Raw genomic sequence first — 20160 nt, 5'->3', positions numbered from 1 at the left:
ATTTTTTTTTATATTCCTATGGTCGAATCATTCCTATTTATTATTTGAGTGTAGAGAGACCACCAACTGTAGTTAATCATGATTAATACCCAGGAATTAGAGGGTTTTTCCACAAACTTAATTTATATTACCAAAGTTTCTATACCCACCAAATTAACAATGCTTTTTGTTAACCTATACTATTTTCATAAATCTAAAGTTTTTCTAGGACAGAAAAGTATCTGTTCCAAACAGAGTTCTTACAGGTTTCCTCCCCAAACAGATAGAAACATAAAACTGGACTTACAGTCACACCGCCAGGTTTCACAGCAGCCCTGTTCATCTTTGACCAGCTGTGGTTGTCCTTTGAGGCACGTGGGTTTAACTGATTCTGGACATGTCACTGGACTCGCCATGATAACACTATCGTTGCAAGTTTTGCTGAAGCAGTCTTCTGTCCATTGAGCACCACTGGGCCAGTTTTGGTTTCTTCTCAGGTCTGTACAATTTCCTGCAGCAGGTTTTAGAAAAATGGTAGAGACAAGACCTTTAAACATAGTTGTTGCAAAACCTGGCCCATGAAGGGAACTACATATTTATTCATAGGCCATTGCTGCTGGCCCATACTGATCAATAACACAAATGGCGTCCATGGAAGAGTGAGTGTCCTCCTTGTAGCTATTTATAAACTGTCTTTCAATATATTTGGGGGGATTTCTGTGAGTCAGTGTGACTTTTTTATTGAATACATAAAGGTTAAACTGTCAAACTGTCCACTCATGGGAGGTTTCCTACCCATTATTTAAATGAAATTAAATTTGGACTTACTTTCACACTGCCAGATGTCACAGCAGCCCTGATCTTCTTTTACCAGCTGTGGTTGTCCTTTGGGGCACGTCGGTTTATCAGGTTCTTGACATGACACTGGGCTCTTCATGATTTCACCATTGTTGCAGGTTTTGTTAATGCAGCCTTCTGTCCATTGAGCACCATTGGGCCAGTTTCCTTTCACATCTGTACAATCTACAGGTATAGCAGCAGGATTTTGAATATTGTTAAAGAAAAAAAATGTTTAAACATCTTTAAATACAAGTCAGTAAAATAATAAAAAAAAAATTTATAAAACCTGCTATGAAGGTAACCAACATTATTATATCTTACTTGTGCTAACTTGGGGAAATGTGATGACAGAGCTTGTTGGCCCAGTTCTTATTGGAAATGTGGTTTCTGGGGTTGATGGTGTTGAAGGCGTTGTTGTAGTTTCTGGGGTTGATGGTGTTGTAGTTGTGGTCACTGGAGTTGTAGTTGTGGTCCCTGGAGTTGTAGTTGTGGTCCCTGGAGTTGTAGTCTCTGGAGTTGTCATTGTAGTCTCTGGAGTTGTAGTTGTGGTCCCTGGAGTTGTAGTCTCTGGAGTTGTAGTTGTGGTCAATGGAGTTGTAGTTGTCGTCACTGCAGTGATAGTTGTGGTCCCTGGAGTTGTAGTCTCTGGAGTTGGAGTTGTCGTCACTGGAGTGGTAGTTGTAGTCTCTGGAGTTGTAGTTGTGGTCACTGGAGTTGTAGTTGTAACTGTAGTCTCTGGAGTTGTAGTTGTAATTGTAGTCTCTGGAGTTGTAGTTGTGGTCACTGGAGTTGTAGTTGTAACTGTAGTCTCTGGAGTTGTAGTTGTAATTGTAGTCTCTGGAGTTGTAGTTGTGGTCACTGGAGTTGTAGTTGTCGTCACTGGAGTGGTAGTTGTGGTCCCTGGAGTTGTAGTCTCTGGAGTTGTAGTTGTGGTCACTGGAGTTGTAGTTGTCGTCACTGGAGTGGTAGTTGTGGTCCCTGGAGTTGTAGTCTCTGGAGTTGTAGTTGTCGTCACTGGAGTGGTAGTTGTAGTCTCTGGAGTTGTAGTTGTGGTCACTGGAGTTGTAGTTGTAACTGTAGTCTCTGGAGTTGTAGTTGTAATTGTAGTCTCTGGAGTTGTAGTTGTGGTCACTGGAGTTGTAGTTGTCGTCACTGGAGTTGTAGTTGTAGTCTCTGGAGTTGTAGTTGTAGTCTCTGGAGTTGTAGTTGTGGTTACTGGAGTTGTAGTTGTAATTGTAGTCTCTGGAGTTGTAGTTGTGGTCACTGGAGTTGTAGTTGTAATTGAAGTCTCTGGAGTTGTAGTTGTAGTCACTGGAGTTGGAATCTCTGGAGTGGTAATTGTGGTCACTGGTGTTGTAGTTGTGGTCACTGGAGTTGTAGTTGTGGTCCCTGGAGTTGTAGTTGTAGTCTCTGGAGTTGAAGTTGTAGGCACTGGAGTTGGAGTTGTAATTGTAGTCTCTGGAGTTGTAGTTGTGGTCACTGGAGTTGTAATTGTAGTCTCTGGAGTTGTAGTTGTAGTCACTGGAGTTGTAGTCTCTGGAGTGGTAATTGTGGTCACTGGTGTTGTAGTTGTAGTCTCTGGAGTTGGAGTTGTAGGCACTGGAGTTGGAGTTGTAATTGTAGTCTCTGGAGTTGTAGTTGAGGTCTCTGGAGTTGTAGTTGTGGTCACTGGAGTTGTAGTTGTGGTCACTGGAGTTGTAGTCTCTGGAGTTGTAGTTGTCGTCACTGGAGTTGTAGTTGTAGTCACTGGAGTTGTAGTCTCTGGAGTTGTAGTCTCTGGAGTTGTAGTTGTGGTCCCTGGAGTTGTAGATGTGGTCCCTGGAGTTGTAGTTGTCGTCACTGGAGTTGTAGTTGTGGTCCCTGGAGTTGTAGTCTCTGGAGTTGTAGTTGTCGTAACTGGAGTTGTATTTGTGGTCCCTGGAGTTGTAGTAACTGGAGTTGTAGTTGTTGTACCTGGAGTTGTAGTCTCAGGAGTGGTAGTTGTAATTGTAGTCTCTGGAGTTGTAGTTGTAGGCACTGGAGTGGTAGTTGTAATTGTAGTCTCTGGAGTTGAAGTTGTGGTCACTGGAGTGGTAGTTGTAATTGTAGTCTCTGGAGTTGTAGTTGTAGTCACTGGAGTGGTAGTTGTAGTTGTAGTCTCTGGAGTTGTAGTTGTAGTCACTGGAGTTGTAGTCTCTGGAGTGGTAATTGTGGTCACTGGTGTTGTAATTGTAGTCTCTGGAGTTGTAGTTGTAGGCACTGGAGTGGTAGTTGTAATTGTAGTCTCTGGAGTTGAAGTTGTGGTCACTGGAGTGGTAGTTGTAATTGTAGTCTCTGGAGTTGTAGTTGTAGTCACTGGAGTTGTAGTCTCTGGAGTGGTAATTGTGGTCACTGGTGTTGTAGTTGTAGTCTCTGGAGTTGTAGTTGAGGTCTCTGGAGTTGTAGTTGTGGTCACTGGAGTTGTAGTTGTGGTCACTGGAGTTGTAGTCTCTGGAGTTGTAGTTGTAGTCACTGGAGTTGTAGTTGTAGTCACTGGAGTTGTAGTCTCTGGAGTTGTAGTCTCTGGAGTTGTAGTTGTGGTCCCTGGAGTTGTAGATGTGGTCCCTGGAGTTGTAGTTGTCGTCACTGGAGTTGTAGTTGTGGTCCCTGGAGTTGTAGTCTCTGGAGTTGTAGTTGTCGTAACTGGAGTTGTATTTGTGGTCCCTGGAGTTGTAGTAACTGGAGTTGTAGTTGTTGTACCTGGAGTTGTAGTCTCAGGAGTGGTAGTTGTAATTGTAGTCTCTGGAGTTGTAGTTGTAGGCACTGGAGTGGTAGTTGTAATTGTAGTCTCTGGAGTTGAAGTTGTGGTCACTGGAGTGGTAGTTGTAATTGTAGTCTCTGGAGTTGTAGTTGTAGTCACTGGAGTGGTAGTTGTAGTTGTAGTCTCTGGAGTTGTAGTTGTAGTCACTGGAGTTGTAGTCTCTGGAGTGGTAATTGTGGTCACTGGTGTTGTAATTGTAGTCTCTGGAGTTGTAGTTGTAGGCACTGGAGTGGTAGTTGTAATTGTAGTCTCTGGAGTTGAAGTTGTGGTCACTGGAGTGGTAGTTGTAATTGTAGTCTCTGGAGTTGTAGTTGTAGTCACTGGAGTTGTAGTCTCTGGAGTGGTAATTGTGGTCACTGGTGTTGTAGTTGTAGTCTCTGGAGTTGTAGTTGTAGTCTCTGGAGTTGTAGTTGTAGTCACTGGAGTTGTAGTCTCTGGAGTGGTAATTGTGGTCACTGGTGTTGTAGTTGTAGTCTCTGGAGTTGTAGTTGTAGGCACTGGAGTGGTAGTTGTAGTACAGTGGTCTGTTTTATAAATAGATTTGTTTACATATTAAAAAACAATTTTCATTTTGCAAAGCTGTATATCTTTTGTATCATGTTTGTGATATTTTATGGTTATTAAAAAAAAATCTCACCGCAGATAATTTGTCCTTGAACACATGTGCTATAGCAAAAGAAAACAATTCCATTATTAGTGTAACGTCGAAGAACAATATGGAACAATATTTTGTTACAACATACTGTATATAATGTCAACTCTGAAATTACCATCAGCCGAGGTAAAATTGGATAAAAGGGTAGTGTTTTTTAGAAAGCAAGTAATTGTTTTAACAAGCCCCCTGTTTTCACAATTATTGGCATATTACATTTAGTTCATTGTGCTTTATTACTAATATACCAGCACCAAGTCTTCTGCTATAATGCTCAATAAACCTGGGGAATACAGAGTGAGAAGTCTGAGAGAACTTAATACATACACTGATCAGCCACAACATTAAAACCACCTCCTTGTTTCTACACTCACTGTCCATTTTATCAGCTCCACTTACCATATAGAAGCACTTTGTAATTCTACAATTACTGACTGTAGTCCATCTGTTTCTCTACACATCTTTTTAGCCGCTTTCACCCTGTTCTTTAATGGTTAGGACTCTCCAAGGACCACCACAGAGCAGGTATTATTTAGGTGGTGGATCATTCTCAGCACTGCAGTGACACTGACATGGTGGTGGTGTGTTAGTGTGTGTTGTGCTGGTATGAGTGGATCAGACACAGCAGCGCTGCTGAGTCTTTAAATACCGTGTCCACTCACTGCCCACTCTATTAGACACTCCTACCTAGTTGGTCCACCTTGTAGATGTAAAGTCAGAGACGATCGCTCATCTATTGCTGCTGTTTGAGTTGGTCATCTTCTAGACCTTCATCAGTGGTCACAGGACGCTGCCCACGGGGCGCTGTTGGCTGGATATTTTAGGTTGGTGGACCACTCTCAGTCCAGCAGTGACAGTGAGGTGTTTAAAAAAATCCAGCAGCGCTGCTGTGTCTTATCCACTCATACCAGCACAACACACACTAACACACCACCACCATGTCAGTGTCACTGCAGTGCTGAGAATGATCCACCACCTAAATAATACCTGCTCTGTGGTGGTCCTGTGGTGGTGCTGACCATTAAAGAACAGGGTGAAAGCAGGTTAAAAAGGTATGTAGAGAAACGGATGTACTACAGTCAGTAATTGTAAAACTACAAAGTGCTTCTATATGGTAAGTGGAGCTGATAAAATGGACAGTGAGTGTAGAAACAAGGAGGTGGTTTTAATGTTATGGCTGATCGGTGTATATCTCATAATATCTCTCAGGATCTTTCTGGTAAACGTACCTCTTCAGTTTATCCTACAACGTTTCAATGGGGTTTTAATCAGGGGAAAATAAAAACTCTGTGGTCGTCAAACCATTGTGTATTTTTACATATGTTTTGAAAATAGAGGTGCAGCCAGTGTTCTATTTAAAATCCCCGGGTTTCTAATGGGTCCATATTGTTATTCATCCCTAAATGGTTCACAGGGCCTCTGAAGTAAAAAGTTGCAGATAAAAACAAACTAACCAGCATGCATCAGGTGTATTAAATGTATCACCAGGTCCAAGCATGGTATTGTTGAGGTAACAGGTGCAGTTGTCCAAAGTGGTGCACGCTCTTTTGTTCTCGTCAAAATACGGCATCTCGGCAGGGCACCTTGGATAGCAACCTTAGCCAAAAAAAAACCCAAAGATTTCATTAAAATTCATATCAGTGTACATGTGAACATCAAATAAAACAAAGGTGTAGAAACCTTATTGTCGGCCGCTCAGGTGGCGCAGCTGTAAAAACACAAGCTTTAACCAGAGCTGGGATCTCGAATACATATATCTCAGCTCTGCCTGCCGTCTAATGCCAAGTTCACACAGTTCACACTACACGACTTTCTGATTTGCCTGGTCGCTGTACAGTTCACACTACACGACTGAATCTTTTGCACTCGGGAGTCTTTCAGTCGGTGTGTATTTCACACTACACGACTGATCGGTGATAGGGGGTTTCACACTACACCATCTATCACCAACTGGAATCGCAGGCGAGCTTCTCTGCTCTCACAAATATCGTTTTGTTACAAAAACACACGCAAGATGTGACAAAAGGTTTAATGATACCACATCCTAAAATGCACAAGTAGCGAGCGATTAAAGTTTGTGCACATAAAAACAAAGAGAAAAATAAATGAATCTTTGGATTCATTTATTTGGCTTTGGCTTGTGTTGTTGTGTAGTGAGTTGGAGGTTAATAAATATTTTTGCAATGCAACATTGGTGTTTTGTAGAGAACGATAAGGTCAGAAATACTGTAAAACTTGTGTGTAACACCTGTGTATTATGATATAAACTACAACCCCAATTCCAATGAAGTTGGGACGTTGTGTAAAACATAAATAAAAACAGAATACGATGATTTGCAAATCCTTTTCAACCCATATTCGATTGAATACACTACAAAGACAAGATATTTAATGTTCAAACGGATAAACTTTATTGTTTTTTGCAAATATTCACTCATTTTGAATTTGATGCCTGCAACACGTTCCAAAAAAGTTGGGACAGGGGCATGTTTACCACTGTGGTACATCACCTTTCCTTTTAACAACACTCAGTAAGCGTTTGGGAACTGAGGACACTAATTGTTGAAGCTTTGTAGGTGGAATTCTTTCCCATTCTTGCTTGATGTACAACTTCAGTTGCTAAACAGTCCGAGTTGTCGTATTTTGCGCTTCATAATGCACCACACATTTTCAATGGGAGACAGGTCTGGACTGCAGGCAGGCCAGTCTAGTACCCGCACTCTTTTACTATGAAGCCATGCTGTTGTAACACGTGCAGAAATGTGGCTTGGCATCGTCTTGCTGAAATAAGCAGGGACTTTAACTTTATGTGGTAATATCCGTTACAGAATGATGTCGGTTTTTAATGCAGTGCCGCCTGAGGGATCGAAGGTCACGGGCATTCAATGTTGGTTTTCGGCCTTGCCGCTTACTTGCACAGATTTCTCCAGATTCTCTGAATCTTTTGATGATATTATGGACTGTAGATGATGAAATCCCTAAATTCCTTGCAATTGCACGTTGAGAAACGTTGTTCTTAAACTGTTGGACTATTTGCTCACGCAGTTGTTCACAAAGTGGTGAACCTCGCCTCATCCTTGCTTGTGAACGACTGAGCCTTTCAGGGATGCTCCCTTTATACCCAATCATGACACTCACCTGTTTCCAATTAACCTGTTCACCTGTGGAATGTTCCGAATAGGTGTTTTTTGAGCATTCCTCAACTTTTCCAGTCTTTTGTTGCCCCTGTCTCAACTTTTTTGGAACGTGTTGCAGGCATCAAATTCAAAATGAGTGAATATTTGCAAAAAAACAATAAAGTTTATCCGTTTGAACATTAAATATCTTGTCTTTGTAATGTATTCAGTTGAATATGGGTTGAAAAGGATTTGCAAATCATCGTATTCTGTTTTTATTTATGTTTTACACAACGTCCCAACTTCATTGTAATTGGGGTTGTATATTAAGCCCCTGTACAGCCTTTTACACTCCTCCCCTGCATTTCTTCTCACTTTGTATCTTGCGTTCTCATTGGCTGTTCGACATAGCACTCATTGCCAGTCGGGAAACACCCATTCAGATATCTGACATGCTAGATATCGGCGAGCCGCTCGGATCGAGTTGTTGGGTAGTTCACACATAGCGTTTAAGAGCCGAGTTTTGATCGCCGAACGAACGTAGAGTTGCTCCTGAGCCAGCAAATTTAGCGCCGACCAGTCGCTGAGCGAAAATCAGGGCAAAAATCGTGTAGTGTGAACCAGGCATAAGGCTGAGCGGCCACATGAACAACGATTGGCCTGTTGTTCATATATGGGCAGGACTAAGCCAGATGGGGTCTCTCTCCGATGACTGGTGCAGAAGGAAATGTATAAGCAGGAGTGTAATGTTATGTGAGCGTGGAAAACAAATCTATAAAGTTATCTATAAAGTTTAAAATGGCATTGCTCTTTAACACTGACTTAATAAAAGTACATTATATATATATTAGGGCTGTCGTTAATCGAGTTAATTAACGCAATTAATATGTTACTATTTTAATCGCGATTAAAAAAAATAATCGAGATTAACATTTTTAATCAAGTGAAGTTTTAATTTGCACTGCTTTAACACAGTAACATTGTGTTTGTACTGTATAACAATAACACAGGTCTTTTCCAGTTTGCGGTCGTGAGTTACAAATGACTCGAGCTGCTGCTGCTACATATTGTGAAATATCGGGTATTTTAAATAATCATTTTTGTTTTCAAAAAGCGTGAGAAATAATCACTAGACAAAATTACAGTTATTAATTGACGCTTTAATATCATCTTTGGTCAAAGCACCTTTGTCTCATCAGGCATCTGCGAGCACAGATACGTGTTACAGGCTAATTGAGCTCAAACTCAGTTTAACTTTATTTCATAGGAATTTGGATGGAAAGCTCATGAACTGTACACGTCGTGGGAACATTACAAACACTGGTGTTAAATGGCCATTATTTTTGGATTGCAATGGACTGTAGACGCTTTAACGTACTTAACGATGTGGGTCTACATGACGTTATATGTGTTGCATCTAGAAATCATATTAGTACCCTGAGCATCTGTTTTCAGTGGCATTTTAAATAACTGGCTGAAAGATGAGTAGCTGTTAACAACCCTATATAGGCATTGGCTGGCTTTCTAAAAATAATTTTGATTTAATAATTCTATCATAATTTTATGAATTTTTTATTGGTAAACATGTTCTTGCAATAAAAATGTGCATAACTTTAAATTTTGCTTAGTTATTTTTGCAGTCAATTAAGAAAAAAACACCCTATCTGGCTTTTTTTAATATCCCACCCATGTATGATCAACAGGCCAATTGTTGTTCATGTAGCCCAGCCGGCAGGTAGAGCTGAGATTCGATACGATGTATTCAAGATCTCAGCTCTGGTTCCAGCGTGCGCCACCTGGGCGGCCTGAAAATTTGAATGCTTTTGAAATGAAGATCAGTGCAGCCCTGTCACCCATTATAATATCGACAAAAATATATCACTGCATTAAAACACCTCTAAAAGAACTAAATCAAATGGTAAACCTTTTTTTAAACGTAAATTTCAAAGACTTGTTTTGATCTGATATTTTATCCTTTGTTTAGGATTTAAACTTCTTCTGGAGTTAAACGAAGTGGAATTGTAGTATCTTTCTGCACAGCCGCACTGTGTTTTAGCACGGTTCATAGCAGATGTGTATTCTGACTAGGAATTTTAACTGACTCTGCAAGTCTACTGACAGGTATGACGAGACAATTCACGATAATGCATCAAAATTACACCTTAGTATTTACTGAAAAGTTTTTTTTCTATTTATTTAAGTATTTTCTCCCATTTTCTCCTGATTTAGCGTGGTCAATTTGTCTTCTGCTGCTGTGGGATCCCTGATTGCATTTGAGGAAGGTATAAATAAATAAACAAAATGTATTTCACAGGTATTATGTAATATGTGGTAATATATAGGTAATATGTGTATTTAATACACACATGAAACCTAAATCATGAAATCTTAAAAAGAGCAAAAGAATAAAGACCTTCAAGCTTTCCAGTAAAGCTGCTGTTTTTCCCACAAGTGTTGATTCGAGGAGCACATGGTTCATAATGCCAGCTGCACTGACCCTCTTCATTGTAGTAGTCACAATAGACGGCTGTGAAAGAAAGAACACGCTCAATGTATTTTCATCGCACCACAGAGCAAACACTAAAGTAGTACATTACAATAAACAGGGAAGGAATTTCATTAATACAGTGGTAACTTGTAAATCAACATCCCCTAAACTTAAAATCTTTGAAACTCAATGTCTTTTGTTGAGAAATTTGTACCATGAAACTCAACGTCTCCCTTAAACTCAACGTGTTCAGTTTGTTTTTTAAAATGTATTTATTTAATTTCAAATTATCAATGAACAGTTGCTTTGTTCAGTGGTGCGGTAATACGTTATCAAAGTGTGAATATGAGACGCATCTGCATTTGTGCAGAATAACCATCAGATTCCCTCTGAAAGCTCCACATGTATCTGTGTTTATCTGGATTTTCCTCCTGTTTCACTTTTAAACTTGTGTTACAGCTCGGGGTTGGGGCGGCGTGGTGGCTAAGTGGGTAGCACTGTCGCCTCGCAGCAAGAAGGTCCTGGGTTCGATCCCCAGGTGGGGCAGTAACAAGGTCATATCACAGAAAAGGAAGTTTTGACCATTCCAAATCAGATTGAGGTCCTGGATTTAACACTTCAGGTGTTTTTAACACTCCAGTGTTTCGTTGGCATCATGCTTTATGCTTAGGGTTGTTGTTCTGTTGCAGAGATCCCTCTTTTGGATTGCAATCTCACTTATAATGGTGGAATACCCTACATAGTGCACTTCACAGTAACAGATAATGTGAATGAACGCTCCTACAGAATGGGCGCTAATGATGGAAAAAAAAAACGCTTTCTGAAGCAATCAGACTTTCTGGTTGTAATTATTAGTAAGAAATGCTGTTATTTACATGTATTTAGTTTGCAGCGTCACACAGATGATGTCAATAAAACGCTTGATTGGCTTTCTAACAAGTTTATGTTTTACTTCAGAACCTGGAAAAGTTTGGAGGTTTTTAATTATAAGCACATTTACAAAATAACGGATTATATTCCTAATGGGACACACGCTGATAAATTTAATAGCATCTGGAACAACATAAGCTAAGGTAAGCAGCGGTTATGGATTTTTTTTTTTTTTTTTTTTTTTGCTGTGTTTTGGATTTTGGTTGGTGTGCTGTGATTTGCAATGAAAACAAAACGTCAGTTTAAGCTTTTATCTACTGGTACCTAGGAAAGTAAAGGCACGAAGTAAAACGGCAAAATACAGTCGCTAATCTGTTGTTTTTTATCTGAACTTACATATTATTTGTTTATTTCTACGCTACATTTCCGATATATGTTTTGTGTTTATTATGTTAACTCGTGACTCGACTCAGACTCGTATTTTGTGACTTGTGAACATCTCTGTTCTGTTGTCCACCCCAGTCTTAAATGTCCTGCACACTGGAAATGTTTTTTGTCCACAACAATTTGTGTCCTCATTTTCCAAACCATTAACAATTTAAAGGAAAGCTGATAGACTGCAGCGCTAAACAAGTCACCATCCCAACTTTTTTGAGTGAGTCTTAGTCATTAAATTTTAAATGTGTTTATATTTACAAAAAGTTGGTCTCTGAAAACAGTGAACATCTTTCCTTTGTGCTTTGTCAGTTAAATAAAAGCTTGATTCTTGTTTTCACTACATTTTACAAAATGTTTGAAAATGTAGTGCGTACCGGATAAAATAGCCAAGGTGTCACGATTCAAGCCTCTGTGCTCCTGAACTTTGTTTATGTGCCATGCCCCCCACTCCAGGAGCACATCTTGTTTTGTGTTTAGCCTGAAGTCAACGGCCCTTTTTTGATTGGTCCCCTGCTAATTAACATCAGCTGAACCTTGTTGAGGGCTAATTATCTGTGTATTCAAGGAGGCAGTCTCCAATCTTTAATTGGAGACTATTTTGATTTGGTTTGCTCTTTCTCCAGTGCATGATTTTGATTTAACGCTGTCGGTTTGGTTTGCTATGCAACAGTTTGCTTTTGTGTCTGTTTGTCTATCTGTCTGTGTCTGTCTGTCTGCCTTTGCCTTTTGTTTGTAAGACAAACTGTTTAGTCTTTGTTTGTTTGTTTTAGCCGGTTTGTCTGTTTGTCTTCATGTCTTGTTGGCTCATGTTCTGTTTGTCTTAGTCTAGTTCCTGTTTAGCTTAGAATTCATGTTTAGCATTGCATTTAGTTTAGCATTAGCTTAGGTTCATTGTTCATGTATGTTTAGATTAGTATTAGCATTTAGCTTAGCTTTAGCTTTGCTCATATGTGTTTAGTTTAGGTGAGCTGTAACATTTAGCATAGGTCACTATTTGTTTGTCTTGTCTAGTATAGTCTTATCTTTTGTTATTATTAAATACTTTTGTTTTAACGTCTCTGCGTGTGTCCGCCCCTCTTGTCCAGTCATAGCTCATAAATTGTTACACGATGTCTGTGAATACATGTAAATACCTAATAAATACATGTGTACATAATACATTAGTGTATATACAGTAGTTAATACATTTAAAAAAAAAATGTAATAGTACATACGGCACAAGTCGGGTGTTCTCCACTTTATGCAGATATTTTGGGCTGAGCAGGCTTCAGCGTATGCTGCCACGGCTGTGCAGAATCCTAGAAACTTGCCCTCAAACTCACAAGAGCATGACTCTAGTACACAGGCCTGGTAGTAAGGCTCGGGATCCACCTGCACATTATAGGAAAAGTTAGATGTGCAATTAATTAATAATTATTTTTTCTACCCTTTTAGCACGTCCAATTTGCATCGTGCTTCCTCTCTGCCTACGCCGAACCCTGCCCTGACCGAGGAGATCAAAGCTAACCCACATCCCCTCCAACATATGAGCAGCAAGCCGTATGTATCTTGCCACCTACACATTGATCAGTGTTGTGCCACCTAGCATTGCATGTGGAGAGACACACTCTAAGAGCACTCCGTCCTCATCTCTGTGTAGGCGCCTCTAATCAGCCAGCAGAGGTCGTAATTGCACCATTCTGACAGAGAGAGACCCACATTCGGCTTTTTGTCCCGCCCCCAAATTGAACAACAGGCCAATCGTTGTTCATATTGCCACACAGCCTCAAGCTGGTAAGGCAGAGCTGGATTCGATACCATGTATTCGAGATCCAGCTCTGGTTGCAGCGTGTGTTTTCACCGCTGCGCCACCTGAGCGGCATGTCTTTTGAATTCTAGAAAGCAAAGTTGTAACTGGGTTATGCAGCAAAGACAGATACGCAAAGACCTGATACACTCATGTTATTGCCATAAAATGGTTCCATGCACACTCTACCATGTTATTACCATATTAGTGTCACTGCAGTGCAAAAAACTGCACAGCATCCAAATAACATCTGGGCAGTTGTGGTTCACTGGGGGTCTCTTTTAAATGCTTAATGGGGTACAGAGGTGTGACAAAGTGTTCGGTGTGTTGTGGGAGAAAATGTTAATTTACACTAGAAGTAGTAATACATAATCAATAACTACTTAGGAAATGTAGATATGCTTAAGGCATGATTGCCAGGAGTCTTCCACTGTCCTACAAGGTCACTGAAGAAAGTATACACCGACTAGGCATAACATTATGACCACTGACAGATGAATAACACTGATTATCTCTTCATCACAGCACTTGTTAGTGGGGGGGATATACAGGGGTTGGACAAAATAACTGAAACACCTGGTTTTAGACCACAATAATTTATTAGTATGGTGTAGGGCCTCCTTTTGCGGCCAATACAGCGTCAATTCGTCTTGGAAATGACATATACAAGTCCTGCACAGTGGTCAGAGGGATTTTAAGCCATTCTTCTTGCAGGATAGTGGCCAGGTCACTACGTGATGCTGGTGGAGGAAAACGTTTCCTGACTCGCTTCTCCAAAACACCCCAAAGTGGCTCAATAATATTTAGATCTGGTGACTGTGCAGGCCATGGGAGATGTTCAACTTCACTTTCATGTTCATCAAACCAATCTTTCACCAGTCTTGCTGTGTGTATTGGTGCATTGTCATCCTGATACACGGCACCGCCATTGGATGCACATGGTCCTCCAGAATGGTTCGGTAGTCCTTGGCAGTGACGCGCCCATCTAGCACAAGTATTTGGCCAAGGGAATGCCATGATATGGCAGCCCAAACCATCACTGATCCACCCCCATGCTTCACTCTGGGCATGCAACAGTCTGGGTGGTACGCTTCTTTGGGGCTTCTCCACATCGTAACTCTCCCGGATGTGGGAAAAACAGTAAAGGTGGGCTCATCAGAGAACAATACATGTTTCACATTGTCCACAGCCCAAGATTTGCGCTCCTTGCACCATTGAAACCGACTTTTGGCATTGGCACGAGTGACCAAAGGTTTGGCTATAGCAGCCCGGCCGTGTATATTGACCCTGTCGAGCTCCCGACGGACAGTTCTGGTGGAAACAGGAGAGTTGAGGTGCACATTTAATTCTGCCGTGATTTGGGCAGCCGTGGTTTTATGTTTTTTGGATACAATCCGGGTTAGCACCCGAACATCCCTTTCAGACAGCTTCCTCTTGCGTCCACAGTTAATCCTGTTGGATGTGGTTTGTCCTTCTTGGTGGTATGCTGACATTACCCTGGATACCGTGGCTCTTGATACATCACAAAGACTTGCTGTCTTGGTCACAGATGCGCCAGCAAGACGTGCACCAACAATTTGTCCTCTTTTGAACTCTGGTATGTCACCCATAATGTTGTGTGCATTGCAATATTTTGAGCAAAACTGTGCTCTTACCCTGCTAATTGAACCTTCACACTCTGCTCTTACTGGTGCAATGTGCAATTAATGAAGATTGGCCACCAGACTGGTCCAATTTAGCCGTGAAACCTCCCACACTAAAATGACAGGTGTTTCAGTTATTTTGTCCAACCCCTGTATTAGGCAGCAAGTGAACATTTTATCCTCAAAGCTGATGTGTTGGAAGCAGGAACAATGAGAGTCAGAGGATCTTCAAAACTGCAGATATTGTGGGGTGTTCCCAGGCTGCAGTGGTCAGTATCTATCAAGAGTGTTCCAAAGAATGAACAGTGGTAAACCGGCGACAGGGTCATGGGCAACCAAGGCTCATTGATGCATGTGGGGAGGGAAGGCTGGACCGTGTGGTCCAATCCAACTGATGAGCTACTGTAGCTCAAATTGCTGAAGAAGTTAATGCTGGTTCTGATAGAAAGGTGTCAGAATACACAGTGCAGCACAGTTGCAGGGCTGTTTTGGCAGAAAAAGGGAGACCAACACAATATTAGGAAGGTGGTCATAATGTTATGCCTAATTGGTGTATAAGGGTGTTTATTTTTTCCTGTGTTATCACATTCACAGAGTCTCTCTGTAAGAGTTTGTCAATGTGATCCTTCTCTGCAGACAAGATTAAAACTCTTCTACTCACAATTCAGTCTCTCAGGTATTTTATTAAGGGTTTTTCCACCACAGTGTTGTCAGTCAGTGATTGTATAACATAAGCTCATATGTATGGTAGGTGTAGCTTAAGAAATAATTACTGAAGGTACGTAAAAGATAGGTGACCTCAATAAAGTGCTTAGTGAGTGTAGGGCTGAATAGGTATGCTCATTTGGCTAGCTAATACATTTATAATGTACAGTACTCACTTTCAAAATCATATATATCATGTGTAGTATGTGACAAATAAACCTTGATTCGAAAGATTTTAATTATACTGATAAACTGTCAGTAAATACCAAACAATGAGCCATTAAAGCATAAAAAGCACTTTGTTGCTGTAAAAGTATAGCTGGTACCTTCTGCTGACAGTCTTTGAACGTGTCACTGTGTAGGATCATGCAGCGGCGCTGTGCCCAGGCTGAGCAGTACGAGTGGCGCTCACAGGGAAACACTTCATGGGTCACATCCGAGCAGGGGGGCACGGCCGCCTTCCAGCTGTTGCCGAACTCTATTGTGTTGAACACCACTGAGGAGCTTCTCGTCGTCATGTCATTCACTAACCTCCCATCAAAGTCACCACACAGACCCTTCAGTTTACCCTGTCAGTCCACATCCAAACGAAACGTAAGCAAGACGAACATGAGGTACAGTACGACACAATCACACATTCAAGGTTGTATACCATACATCTGGTTCTAATTCATTTGGTAAGCAAAATTTGGTGACGTTTAACCTGCTGATTTTGCTGCAATGAATTTGAATACAAATTTAATTGCTAATTACTTTTAGCAGAATAAAGCGTCGGCATTTTATTAAATATTTACAAACTGACTCATTTATTCCATAAAAAGGTCACGTTTAGCAGTCAGTTAAAAAGCTGGTGTCTGTGTTGATGTATTTCACTTTTGTTCTTTTAACTGTTTAGAATTGCTGAGTTATCTAGCTTGCTAGCATCTGACTTACAGACATGACTAGGGTCGCCAACTGTCAGAACTGAAAATAAGGAACACCCTGGGCTGGCGAGTTGGCGAAAGGCATAGGGTGTGGGGTGGCTTGGCGGGTGTTTACCTGAGTGGGGGTGTTGGGGGGGGGGGGATGTAGGCGGTTATGCTTGCACCTATAAAAAATATAACGGATCTTACACCATCATAGGAACATTATCAAAATGTTTTATTTAGGCTGTTTAACATTTATTATTTTCATTCTTTATAATAATAAATCAGAACCATATTTTAGGCAAAACAACATGCATGAAGAACATCGTGTAACATTTTTTCTCAATAGTGCAAACATTTTTACATAATCCATCTTTACACTGACATGCAGACCCGGTTCTGGACTGCGTTGCTTAGGGGGGCAGTGTGAAAATCTGGGTGGGCAATGCCCACCCCAGCGCCCCCATAGCGCCCCCATAGCGCCAGCCCTGCTTGTGTTACTTTAGTTTCGCCCTAAGCCGGATTCGAACCTAGGGCGGAAAAACATGCGCGATGCGCTCAGCCCACTGCGCTACTTAAACAGCGGAGTAATGAACAGGTTGTTATGCTGATAAGCCTGCACACACACAGCGTTACTAAGTCTAAAAAGTGAAAACTACTTACAATAATAACCAAACTCTTTCTAATTACCACAGTAGCAGCAGTTTCCTTCTGTTTCATACACATCGCCCTGTCTCAGTCTAATCTGCAGCATTTCTCTCCCATTGATAAAAATACGGAACAAAGCGCGTCCCGTATAAATTCAATACGGAACACCACGTTTAGTTTCCAAATAAGGAACGATTCCGTATTTTACAGGACGGTTGGCAACCCTAGACATGACATGTGTTTCATTAGCAGTACTGAGAGAGCGCTACTTACTTTCCAGCTGGCCTTCAACTCAATTTTGACTCGAGTTTGCTTGTCCCAGATCACAGTGAGATTCATAGCAGGTACATCGATGATGAAGTAAAGACCCACGGTGTGTACGGTATAGAGCTGCTGAGTACTGAGACTCCAGCCTGACAGAAACTTCTCAGTCACATTCATATCACGCAGAACCAAAATCACCTCGTTCTGTTTCACCAGGTACAAACAGAATGTAAGTTTCACATCATATGCAAAAACATAATATGCACATTTAAGTATTCAACCACTGTTTTGTTATTTAATTTAACAAATAAAAGAAAGAAGACTAATAAAATACATAAGATTTAGTTTAGATCAGGGGTGTCAAACTCATTTTCACCGACGGCCACATCTGCATTATGGTGGCCCTCAAAGGGCCGATTGTAACGTATCCTGCTGTGATTGCAGTTGCCTTTTAAGTCTTGGACAATTTGTTGTCGTTCTTGGAGGCGAAATTCTGTGTTTGGTGTCAAAATGCCAAATTTATACTGTATATTTATAATGTATATCTACATTTATATTGTACTGCTTTACCACAGACACGCCTCATAACACAAGACACATACTGGTTTCTCTTCTTAAAGCACAAACTTGTTTTCACTTTCCCATCATCATTAAATTCTCCTTCTGCTTCAATTTTCTGTTCTTGAACACTTTGGGATTATTTGTAAATATTTCTCAACATCACTTGTTGAATGCTGATGCAGAAACACTGCCAACCAGTGGTGGGATGCAGTCACAAAATCAGCATGCATTGTGGGAGATGCAGTTTATGTACGATTTTACAGTGTATTTTAACACAATCATACATCTTTTAAGCTCTTGCGGGCCACATAGAATGACGTGGAGGGTCGGATTTGCCTTGAGTTTGACACACACTTGGAACATTGTGGTAAACTATGGCCCATCATTGCTGGTACAGATTTAGCTTTTAGTGAAACCTCCCGCTATACACAATCATGATTCCATCACCTGTTACTAATTCACCTTCTTATCGTGGACTGTGTCAAAACACTCAATTTTCAATATTCTATCAACTATTCATATTTATTTTGCCTTGTCCAAACTTGGAGTGTTACAGGCATCAAATTCTAAATGTGATTATATTTACAAACTACAATAAAGTTGATTAGTGTAAACATTGGGAATATTTTCTACTTGTATCAGCAAAGATTTAAGTTTTTTTTTTATTATTGCATTTTGCAAAACGTCCCAACTTTTTTGGAAATGGGGTTTGTATAATAAATAACAATAAAAAAATTTTAACAGTGCTACCAAATTGGCCAGTTGTCCAACAGACACAATTTGCCATGTCTGAGAGTGATGAGGTTAGACAGGGCTTCTCTTCATTGCCACTGCTACATATAATCTTCACAACTGGCTAAGGTGGTCTGAGCGATGGGGAGATTCATGCAGAGATTAGCATGAGTTATGTGATGTGTGTGATGAAGCTCTGTGTATGAGTGCACTGCTGGCTTGTGAATAAGAAGCGTCCAGCTACTAGTCAAAAAACCTTAATGTGTGAAGGAGCGGTATAACAGGTCCTTCCTTCCTGCTGCTGTTAGACTATACAACCAGCACTGCTACCGGTAGATCACATACACACACACTTTAACAGAGTTTTTGACTTTTTTATTATTATTGAAAAGGTTTATATTGTATATATTGTACTGCTTATTTGTCTATTTTTTGTACTGAGTGCCTTGCTAACCCTTCCCCACTGTGTAAAGGGTTATTTTATCTTATCTTAGTGGGTGCTTGATGGAGGGGGAAGTGTGACAGTTTTCTGCCCTCTGTGGCCAGGACGGGGATGGTGCAAATAGTTGGGAATAGAATTGCGTAACTAGTTTGTGAAGATAAAGAGAGATAAGCCAAAATGTCTTCATAAATAAATGAATAAATAAATAAATGAATAAATAAATAAATAAATAAATAAATAAATAAATAAATAAATAAATAAATAAATAAATAAATAAATAAAAAAGAATATCTCATCCCAACTGCCTATGATCTGAAAATAATACTAATTAATGGTAAAAAGCACACTGATCAGTAAATCAATAAACAAGTAAATAAATGTTTTGTTGTAATACAACTAGGCACAGAGTCTACTAGTAATAATGTAGATTGATCTACGTACCTGGAGTTCCACTGTGATGGAGCGAGAGCAGGTCAGAGCTTCATCACAACAAGGTACACTTTCTGATTTAATAGAAAACTGCCCACCGACATCCTGACACACACACACACACACACACACAAACAAACACACAATAATTTTGTGTTTACCTTAGATTTATTTTACTGAATATGCCAGGCTGAAAAATTCTGGGCTAAAAACAGAGTAAAGATGTACGTATAATAGCAGGGGTCCCCAATACGTCAATCGCAATCTACCAGTGGATCGCACAGTACACGCTGGTAGATTGCGCCTCATTCAAACAGCTCAACGTGATTGACATAAAATGTGGCCACTGTTTCTTTAATTTGCATTGTTTTTTACCATAACTACTCCTCAGCCCGCCTAAAGCACAGCTAATCTATAACGTTTTCATTCATCAGTAACCAGTTTGCTCCATTTTTGCATTTTTTCTGTTGTAACCTACACTGTTTGTGAAGATGAGTGCACAACCAAGCACAAAGAGATTCAAACGTTTTAATTTGGGCAAGAACACTGCAAAGATGACAAGATGTTCATAACTGGAGTAAGCTGACAAAAAATAATCAGATCTCATGTTACATACAGAAATTTTAACTCTACAATCTAACATTCATATAAAGTCAAGCGCCTCTGCTGGACAGTTTTGGAACTTGCTGGCTGAGGAAAAATATCCAAACATATGAATAAGTGCCACATGTCCAGCACTTTTGGATGAACCTACTTGTGTGAATTAACTTTTTTCCACATAAAAATAATGTCTAAATCTCAGTCCACTCTTACTGATGAACACTTGGAAGCTACTTAAGAATTGGCATCAGCAGCTACTGTCCAGACTACATAAACCTGACTG

The 20160-nt window shown here is 40.4% G+C and overlaps 1 protein-coding gene across 1 annotated transcript in view; it reads right to left on the bottom strand.

The window, feature by feature from the left end:
• The window catches only part of LOC134328769 (uncharacterized), a 71258-nt gene that overhangs the window by 23663 nt on the left and 27435 nt on the right, over positions 1-20160 (bottom strand). The window contains exons 22-33 of the mRNA XM_063010025.1: positions 19290-19382; positions 17123-17317; positions 15623-15865; positions 12377-12533; positions 9780-9893; positions 5705-5846; positions 4236-4250; positions 3602-4122; positions 2837-3550; positions 1151-2785; positions 808-1002; positions 287-490 (exon numbers count right to left, since the gene is read on the bottom strand). Coding sequence (XP_062866095.1) covers positions 287-490; positions 808-1002; positions 1151-2785; positions 2837-3550; positions 3602-4122; positions 4236-4250; positions 5705-5846; positions 9780-9893; positions 12377-12533; positions 15623-15865; positions 17123-17317; positions 19290-19382 — 4228 coding nt within the window. The remainder of the gene's footprint in view (positions 1-286; positions 491-807; positions 1003-1150; positions 2786-2836; positions 3551-3601; positions 4123-4235; positions 4251-5704; positions 5847-9779; positions 9894-12376; positions 12534-15622; positions 15866-17122; positions 17318-19289; positions 19383-20160) is intronic.

Source organism: Trichomycterus rosablanca, chromosome 1 (assembly GCF_030014385.1).
Source record: "Trichomycterus rosablanca isolate fTriRos1 chromosome 1, fTriRos1.hap1, whole genome shotgun sequence".
In the NCBI taxonomy this organism is placed as follows: domain Eukaryota; kingdom Metazoa; phylum Chordata; class Actinopteri; order Siluriformes; family Trichomycteridae; genus Trichomycterus; species Trichomycterus rosablanca.
This window is presented reverse-complemented; position numbering and strand designations above follow the sequence as displayed.